At 41.5% G+C, this 9,796-nt stretch overlaps 1 protein-coding gene and 1 non-coding gene across 2 annotated transcripts; both read right to left on the bottom strand.

Moving 5' to 3' along the window:
• Positions 1-6,571: 6,571 nt before the first annotated feature.
• LOC139366673 (carboxymethylenebutenolidase homolog (Pseudomonas)) lies at positions 6,572-9,613 on the bottom strand. The gene is made up of 7 exons (XM_071104356.1): positions 9,408-9,613; positions 8,713-8,927; positions 8,489-8,596; positions 7,926-8,068; positions 7,376-7,467; positions 6,874-7,120; positions 6,572-6,709 (listed from the first exon to the last, which is right to left on the bottom strand). The coding sequence occupies exons 1-6, from the start codon at positions 9,594-9,596 to the stop codon at positions 6,938-6,940; spliced, it is 930 nt and encodes a 309-aa protein (XP_070960457.1). The 5' UTR covers positions 9,597-9,613; the 3' UTR covers positions 6,572-6,709; positions 6,874-6,937.
• A 97-nt stretch (positions 9,614-9,710) lies between these two features.
• On the bottom strand, positions 9,711-9,784 carry trnat-agu (transfer RNA threonine (anticodon AGU)). The gene has a single exon. It is a non-coding gene; the product is annotated as a tRNA-Thr (tRNA).
• Between the last annotated feature and the right edge of the window lie 12 nt (positions 9,785-9,796).

The following is a 9,796-nucleotide window of genomic DNA, read 5'->3' as shown; positions in this document are numbered from 1 at the left end:
ACAAACGCTTGTATTGTTTTCACTGTAAAGCATCATTTCAAAATCTGAGACGACAGGGTGATTAACAAAAGGCTAAGCTGTGTTTAGCTATATTTCACTTGTGATTTCATGACTATTAATATTTTCTAGCACTATTATTTGACTGTTGTGCTATGCTATTAAGCGTTGCTGACTACAAATATACCGGATCCGGGATTTTTGGTTCTAAGCAGTTGTGAGAAGTAGATTTGCACATCGAGGAAGCCCTAACTTCCGGACTCTTCATTTTAGCTCAACACAGAACAACTAGAGGTTGATCACACAGTAAATACTGTTCTCTCTTTCCAGCTCCTTCACCTCACTCTCACTGGTAGTGTTTTAAAATATAGAATATAGCTAAGAATAAATTGTTCTGGTGTTAACATAACATGCGTTCTGTCTCCACCTTGTTCTTCTGGAGCTGCAGTTCAGTGACAGCCAGCTCCACTCACTGTTCCACCACCAGGTCTCTCAGCTTCTTCAGCTCTGTCCAGATGTCAGGGGTGGTGGTGGTCTTCTCCACTGTGACCCTATTGAGTGATGTCATTTTCTCTGACCCCTCCACTCTCTCCCTGAGCCCATGTACCAGAAAGACAGAACAGCAACACCGGCACAGTTTCACGACCCCTCATTCTGAAATGGAACATTTTCAGAAATTATGAGGCTCAGTCCCTTCTCTACAGTATATACTGTACACTCAGAACGTAGTGAACTTGAAGTCTTGGTGACCAAGAGTCTTCTGTTCTTTCGACCAATCGACTGATAGAAATTTTAAAACGTGTTTTTTGTATTTTTCTAAAACAATTATATGTTGGCTACTGAGCTTGTCTGATGCTTTAAGAACACTGTGATTTTAAATAATTAAAACACAAATGACTCAAGGGAGGCAGAGATCAACATAGCCTAACCAGAAGAAAATAAATTATTCCCGAACCACCACCTTCTGATGGCCTTTGGAGATTCTGCCATTAAGCTCCCGAAGTTCCCAGTAATAGGCTCCGCCAGGAGTCAGCAACCTTTTCCATTTGGAATGCCAATTTCAATGACCAGTTCTATCGATCTGCATGCCAGTTATGATTTTTATATGCACATTTTCATGGAACAGTTTCATGTATTTTATAATAAAATCTACTCATCTCAAAATGATGTCTTAAACCAAAAGGAAAATTGTGCAAAATCTAAAAGTAACTTCCATTGCCAACTACTGTATGTAAAAAAATTGCCAAACAGAAAGCCAACAAATAAAAACATTGCAGGTAGAAAATATCTTGATTTTAAAAATAAATCACGTTGTCTATGCATGGCTTGTCTGCAAGGAAATTAAAAACATTGTATCAACTTTGTTCAGCCTGAAGGTTGCACTATCAAACTTGCATGTTTCCTGCACCAGTGAGCTCCGGAGAGACACAGCTGTAGGCTATTCGTGCAAGGGATGAGAAGTAATCAGGTGGGCCTATTTTATGACCTACAGTTGAAGTCGGAAGTTTACATACAGCTTAGCCAAATACATTTCAACTCAGTTTTTCACAATTCCTGATATTTAATCCTAGTAAAAATTCCCTGTCTTAGGTCAGTTAGGATCACCACTTTATTTTAAGAATGTGAAATGTCAGAATAATAGTAGAGAGAATGATTTATTTATTTCCGCTTTTATTTCTTTCATCACATTCCCAGTGGGTCAGAAAAATGCATGCACTCAAGTAGTATTTGGTAGCATTGCCTTTAAATTGTTTAACTTGGGTCAAACGTTTCGGGTAGCCTTCCACAAACTTCCCACAATAAGTTGGGTGAATTTTGGCCCATTCCTCCTGACAGCTGGTGTAACTGAGTCAGGTTTGTAGGCCTTGCTCACACACGCTTTTTCAGTTCTGCCCACAACTTTTCTATAGGATTGAGGGCAGGGCTTTGTGATGGCCTCTCCAGTACCTTGACTTTGTTGTCCTTAAGGCATTTTGCCACAACTTTGGAAGTATGCTTGAGGCCATTGTCCATTTGGAAGAACCATTTGCGACCAAGCTTTAACTTCCTGACTGATGTCTTGAGATGTTGCTTCAATATATCCACATAATTTTCCTCCCTCATGATCCCATTTATTTTGTGAACCAGTCCCTCCTGCAGCAAAGCACCCCCATAACATGATGCTGCCACCCCTGTGGTTCATGGTTGGGACGGTGTTCTTCGGCTTGCAAGCCTCCCCCTTTTCCCTCCAAACATAACGATGGTCATTATGGCCAAACAGTTATATTTTTGTTTCATCAGACCAGAGGACATTTCTCCAAAAAGTACGATCTTTGTCCCCATGTGCAGTTGCAAACTGTAGTCTGGCTTTTTATGCTGGTTTTGGAGCAGTGGCTTCTTCCTTGCTGAGCAGCCTTTCAGGTTATGTCGATATAGGACTCATTTTACTGTGGATAAAAATACTTTTGTACCTGTTTCCTCCAGCGTCTTCACAAGGTCCTTTGCTGCTGTTCTGGGATTGATTTGCACTTTTCGTACCAAAGTACGTTCATCTCAAGGAGACAGAACGCGTCTCCTTCCTGAGCGGTATGACAGCTGCGTGATCTCATGGTGTTTATACTTGTGTACAATTGTTTGTACAGATGAACGTGCTTCTTTCAGGCGTTTGGAAATTGCTCCCAAGGATGAACCAGACTTGTGAAGGTTTACAATTTTTTTGGGCTGATTTATTTTGATATTCCCATGATGTCAAGCAAAGAGGCACAGAGTTTGAAGGTAGACCTTGAAGTACATCAACAGGTACTCCTCTAATTGACGTCATTTAGCCTATCAGAAGCTTCTAAAGCCATGACATCATTCTCTGGAATTTTCAAGCTGTTTAAAGGCACAGTCGACTTAGTGTATGTAAACTTCTGACCCACTGGAATTGTGATACAGTGAATTATAAGTGAAATAATCTGTATAAACATTTTTTTTTTTAAATGACTTGTGTCATGCACAAAGTATATGTCCTAAACGACTTGCCATAACTATCGTTTTTTTAACAAGAAATTTGTGGAATGGTTGAAAAACGAGTTTTAATGACTCCAACCTAAGTGTAAACCTCTGACTTCAACTGTAGGTCAGAGCATGACATTTTTTTTCCCTTTCATGCTAAGTGGTTATCAAAAGGGAGAGAGCTGGAAAGAATTTTCAAATAGGCTACATTGAGGAACTATATTAATTCTCAATAGATGTAAAAATAGACTTAATTTACTTGCTGTTTGAGGTGAAGAAAAAATGACTTTGAGAAGCTCCACAGCTCATTAGTGGCGAGTTAAGACAATCAGAAATACTATCAGACCCCCAAATGGGCACATTTATAAGCCTACATTTGCACACAGGCCAGGTAGCCTATAGGCTTCTACTTCTATGCATAATCAGGTGCGTGTCCTTACTCAACATTGACAGGAGTGCTCCAAACAAAACACAATGAATATATTGACAAATCGTACATGGAATGAAAAAACTAAAACTTGTTTCTCACAAGTATAGACTAGGTTGTGTGCTCTGAAAACAACGTGTCCACTCTGACAATGAGAACTGTAAAATACTAATAATAATAATGTATTGAATGCATTAACAGAAATTACGTCAACCAAACAAACATTGTAGATTACAGAGGTGGTCAGTGCCGTTTAAGATGAAGACACATTGAACTAGATGAATGGCATATGAATGAGTCATCCAATATGCTGTAATAGAAATAAGGCCATGCTCATGAAAAAAAGAATTAACAGCGATAGGTTTAGGCTACTACATGATACTCTAATTTTCCCTATACACATCATGAGGTTGCTACAACCTAACCTATGAATGAAAGTTTACAACGTAGGTGGACACAGGTCGAGAGACCAATTTGAGGCGGCAGACAGTGACACATGGACAGTGACATTCAATACCGCCTTGCACACTATTGACTGCATCTAGCTGATATAGGGTGTAATCATTAGTACAACATTTGCAAACTAGAGTTTCCATTGGACAAATTCAGGTATATTTATCCCCGTTTTTGTTCCGTTTGCTTCCGTTTAAAAAAAATGTTTTTCAACAGAATGGGTGGAAGGAATACACCCCTGATCACGTGGAAACACAGTTCACTTTCATATCATCCACGTTGTATTCCTTCTATGCGCTCTCCTATGCTCACCTTGTCCCTTCTCTTGTGGACTTCAATGCACAACACATCAGCTGTATGTGACCAGGTGAAGTTGTGGAGAAGTACAGACCAGGGTTGGGTTATAAAAAAATATCTGAAACTTTGAACATCCCACAGAGCACCATTTAAATCCATTATTTAAAAAAATTAAGAATATGGCACCACAACAAACCTGCCAAGAGAGGGCTGCCCACCAAAACTCATGGACCACTCAAGGGGGGCATGAATCAGAAAGGCAACAAAGAGACCAAAGATAACCCTGAAGGAGCTGCAAAGCTCCACAGTGGAGATTGGAGTGTCTGTCCATAGGACCACTTTAAGCCGCACACTCCACAGAACTGGGCTTTACGGTAGAGTGGCCAGAAAAAATCCATTGCTTAAAGAAAAAAATAAGAATTTGTGTATGGCGTTTGCTAAAAGGCATGTGGGAGATTCCACAAACATATGGAAGAAGGTACTCTGGTCAGATGAGACTAAAATTGAGCTTTTTGGCCATCAAGGAAAATGCTATGTCTGGCGCAAACCCAACACCTCCCATCACCCAGAGAACATCATCCCCACAGTGAAGCATGGTGGTGGCAGCATCAAGCTGTGGCAATGTTTTTCGTCGGCAGGGACTGGGAAACTGGTCAGATGATGATGGATGGCTAAATACAGGGAACTTCTTGAGGGAAACCTGTTTCAGTCTTCCAGAGATTTGAGACTGGGACGGAGGTTCACCTTCCAGCAGGACAATGACCCTAAGCATACTGCTAAAGCAACACTTGAGTGGTTTAAGGGGAAACATTTAAATGTCTTGGAATGGCCTAGTCAAAGCCCAGAACTCAATCCAATTGAGAATCTGTGGTATGACTTAAATATTGCTGTACACCGGCAGAACCCATCCAACTTGAAGGAGCTGGATCAGTTTTGCCTTGAAGAATGGGCAAAAATCCCAGTGGCTAGATGTGCCAAGCTTATAGAAACATTCCCCAAGAGACTTGCAGCTGCTAAAGGTGGCTCTACAGACTATTGACTTTGGGGGGGTGAATAGTTACACACGCTCAAGTTGAATGTTTTTTGTTCTTGTTTGTTTCTCAATAAAATATATTTAGCATCTTCAAAGTTGAAGGCATGTTGTGTAAATCAAATGATCCCCCCCACACACACTATTTCTCTCTTGCTTCGCCTTCATTTTGGAAGAAATGTATTTGGTTAAAACTGTTAAACTATTTTCTCTCTTCCAACTATTCACCACATTTTATACACTGCAGTGCTAGCTAGCTGTATCTTATGCATGTCAGTTCATGCTGCAAGAGCTCTGATAGATGGGAGGATGTCCTCCGGATGTTGTAATAATGACTGTGTAAGTCAATGGAAGGGGGTGAGAACCATGAACCTCCTAGGTTTTGTATTGAAGTCAATGTACCCAGAGGAGGTCGGAAGCTAGCTGTCCTATGGCTATACCATGGTGCTACCCTACAGAGTGCTATTGAGGCTACTGTAGACCTTTGCAAAATAGTGTTTTATCAATTGTTTGGTGATGTGATTATATTTAGTATAGTTTTATCTAAAAATAACTTTAATGTTTTACAATTTTTATTTTTATTAAATTCACTGAGCAGGATGGTCCTCCCCTTCCTCCTCTGAGGAGCCTCCACTGGTAGATTAGAAATTATGGGAAGTAATGGTAAATGTACTACTGGTGTGCTGTCAATCAAGACGTGTCATCATTATTTTGTATTTTTTTTGCAACTGCCCTACTAAAAAATGATCGGTCAACCAACAGCCTACCTACCAAACAATCGTCCAGTCGACTAAATGGGGTCAGCCCTAATTAGATGGACATTTAACATATGTTTCTGACAGAAAAAAACATCAAGTGCCAAAGATTGTCATAGCAGGTTACTATCTGATATTCTCTCAGACCATGGGAGAAGTGAACTTGTTCATTAGTTGAAGGTCTCTCCCTTCCTGCTCAGCCTGTGTTGTCGTTTGTGGTCAGCCAAAGTAAACACCTGAACAACAGCTGTGGCTGGAGAGCAGACTGAGCCAGTCTGAATCCAGGATAAGATGTGCACATGAGATTACAATGATACATTAACATGAAGCATAATATCTTTATTGATATCTTTGGGTATTACATGATATTATACACAAACATCAAATCAGATATAAAATATACTTGCATTTATATAATGACATTTACACTTTGCAGTTAAAAGTAATTCCTTGTTTTTATAATGTATACAATGAAGAGGTAATGTGTACAATGCATACAAAATGAACAGATAACGTATGCAAAAATACAGAATGTATACAAGGAAGAGATCATGTATTCAAGGAAGAGATCATGTGTACAAGGAAGAGATCATGTGTACAAGGAAGAGATCATGTGTACAAGGAAGAGATCATGTGTACAAGGAAGAGATCATGTGTACAAGGAAGAGATCATGTGTACAAGGAAGAGATCATGTGTACAATGTACTGCAAGAAAAAAGGGACAAAACTAAAGTCTACTACAAATATGGCAACTACAGATTCCACATTAAAACACCCCGTCAGTTTGAATTTGATCATGATAAATCAAGGACATGATAATCACCAGATAGGCTGCTATTCAGAAAGGACATATGTGGAAATGACCTCAGAACTGATGATCAATTACATTAGCTATTTCTTTTTAATAAGGTTAGTGGTGTAGTGAAATTGGATTTGTGTTTTTATCCTTTCCGTTCACTCTACCATGGACGGCAGATGATTGACAACTGCACTGTAGATATTCTACATGTATTTCTGCAACCAGTTGAGTATGTCTGTCCTGGCCTCCTGGATGCAGGGCTGGTCTGTGGTGTTGATGTCCTCTCTCTTCCGGTGAACAAAGCCATGAGTCTGACCTGGGAAGACCTTCACATGGTAGTCTACACCTGTACACTTCTCCTGCAGGTTCTTCTCCAGGACACTCACCTGGAAGGAAACAACAGGGAATGAATTAAATGGTCATAGGATGGTTGAAACACAACTCAAATAATTTGATTGGATGATACTAAATTGTGGTATAAGGCCAGTAACCGACAGATACTGATGATGACAGTTCATTTCACTCGAGATGACTGGCTTGTAATAAATGGTGCTCAATATAGTTTTCAATATATGAATGATCTACATTGACTTTATTCTTTAAAAAAATGTAGTACTGTGTAGTATTTAATAATACCAGACCTGGTCCAGTGGGATGACGTCATCCTTCTCTCCGAAGATAAACAGCGTTGGGCTCTTCAGTTCATACCTGTCCTCCCTCTCTCTGATGATTCCTGCAGACACGCAGTCACATCCAAACAGCATAGCATTAGCATTACTAGCCTACTAGGCAAGCACAATGGTTGCGTTCCAGACCGACTACATTGCAGCTGTTGCACTGCATCAACCAATGGTTGTGTTTCATATTATCGAATGTGCAGTCGGGAATCAGGCTGCTAAATCATAAAAAAATATATATATATTAAAAAAATTGTCCTTTAGCAGAGGCTCTTATCCAGAGTGACTTACAGTAGTGAGCGCAAACATTTTTATACCTTTTTCGTACTGCGGTACAATCGCCATGCTCTGCCAACTGAGCAACACGCGACTACATCATATGATCTGGTTAGCTACACCTCACGAGATCTGGCCGGCATCTGCAATGTAATCAGCCTAGATTGCGACCGTTGGTAGACTACCTCATGGTTATTACTGTATTCTGATTGGACAGGCCTCTGACCCCTACCCTTACCATAGACAGATACCCCTGCTCTGACCTCAGGGTACTGCAGAGCCAGGTAGTGGGTGGCCACCCCCCCCCAGCAGAAGCCCACTGCCCCAATACGCAGGGCCCCACACTGGCTCTTCAGAAACCTCAGGACTGCGTCCACCTCCCTGGACGGACAGACAGACAGACAGCAGGGAGAGAGGGGAGGAAGGGGTTGGGTTACTAGGGGAGCACAGGGCACACACATTTCAGTTGTAAGTTAACAGAGGGATAAAGTTACTTTCTAATAAAGTTATATTCTATTGACAGAATATAAGACTAACGAGTCTGGCTTCGTGATGGTACCCTCTGCTGGCCAACAGTGGATGTGTGCTGATAGAGATTAATACTGTATACAGATGTGAGATTATGGAGTGAAGACTGGCTCTCTGAGACTACTTTCTGGCCAATGGAATGGAGTCTGGCTTTCTGCGACAACTCTCTGGCATAAGGGAGTGGAGTCTGCTTTCTGAGACTACTCTCTGGCATAAGGGAGTGGAGTCTGCTTTCTGAGACTACTCTCTGGCCAATGGGAATGTTTGCATTACTTGTTGATATTGGTGGGCTTCTTGTCCTCCAGCCACTGCTGAAAGGTAGACCAATCTTGTGATGGACTCCATGGCTCCTTTCCAACGTAGAGGTCAGGACACACTGCACTGAGGGGAGATAGACAGCCAGCATGACAATACTGGTAATACTTGTACTGTAATTCGCCAGTAAATGCCAGGTATACGGTAAGTAACAACATTGTTAAGTATGCATTGTTACGTACATGTATCCATTGGAGGCCAGCATGTCAGCCATGTATCTGGTGTTGGGTAGCTGCCAGCCATAGATGTCCTGGATGATGATGACGGCCTTGTCTGAATCAGAGGGAGGCTTGACCAGGTAGGCCTTGATGTGTTCTATCTGGACCTCCTGGCCAACACCTCCATACTCCATCATGTATCCCATGTCACATGGACACGGCTTCGCCTCATTGGCCATCTGGAAATAGATAACATTGAGAATCACCCACATAACCATACAAACACATACTGGTACACTGAAACACATGGGTTGTATTCATCGATACAGGGATACGGAATCCTTTGACATAAGTAGGTAATTAAAATGTTCCCACTCATTGCGGAGTGCGTCACGCTGACTCTGCTCTAGAGGGCAACATAGCCTACAAGCCTCAGTTATTTCCACATACAATGGAAAGCCCATAAACTCCAGGCACCCAAGTCATAGACTGTTTTCTCTGCTACCGCACGGCAAGCGGTACCGGAGCACCAAGTCTAGGACCAAAATGCTTCTTAACAGCTTCCACCTCCAAGCCATGAGAAAGCTGAACGACTAATCAAATGGCCACCGGACTATTTACATTGACACCCCCCCCTCCATTTGTTTTGTACACTGCTGCTACTCGCTGTTTATTATCTATGCATAGTCACTTCACCCCTACCTACATGTACAAATTACCTCAACTAACCGGTACCCCCGCGCACTGACTCTAAAAAATAGTATATTTCTCCCCTTCCCGTTAGAGTTTAGTATTCTTCCGCGGTGGAAAAGTGAAAAATATGTGAATGGCTGACTAGAAGGAACGCCCTCTTCGATGGCGTGAGCGTCGTTCCCAGTCCGAAGTCCAAACCCACCAAAATGGATCATTTTATAATCTGCATTTTGAGTGTAGAAAATGTAAACGTGTAATAATCATTCAATTCGCCTTAGCCGAGTTGTAACTGGGACAATTTCGAACTGTACAAACCTACCGTCTCAAAAAGGCACTGCTGAGATTCGAACTCAGGATCTCCTGTTTACTAGACAGGCGCTTTAACCAACTAAGCCACAGCGCCACTGATGCCATG

Source organism: Oncorhynchus clarkii, chromosome 15 (assembly GCF_045791955.1).
Source record: "Oncorhynchus clarkii lewisi isolate Uvic-CL-2024 chromosome 15, UVic_Ocla_1.0, whole genome shotgun sequence".
Lineage (NCBI taxonomy): Eukaryota > Metazoa > Chordata > Actinopteri > Salmoniformes > Salmonidae > Oncorhynchus > Oncorhynchus clarkii.
This window is presented reverse-complemented; position numbering and strand designations above follow the sequence as displayed.

Excerpts from the sequence above, each read along its gene's own strand:
- LOC139366673 (XM_071104356.1), bottom strand. The coding sequence starts at position 9,596 with ATGATCCATTTTGGTGGGTTTGGACTTCGGACTGGGAACGACGCTCAC. Across the intron at positions 8,597-8,712 it reads CTGGCCTCCAATGGATACAT|TGCAGTGTGTCCTGACCTCT; the intron begins GTACGTAACAAT and ends ATCTCCCCTCAG. Across the intron at positions 8,069-8,488 it reads AAGCCCACCAATATCAACAA|GGAGGTGGACGCAGTCCTGA; the intron begins GTAATGCAAACA and ends CTGTCCGTCCAG.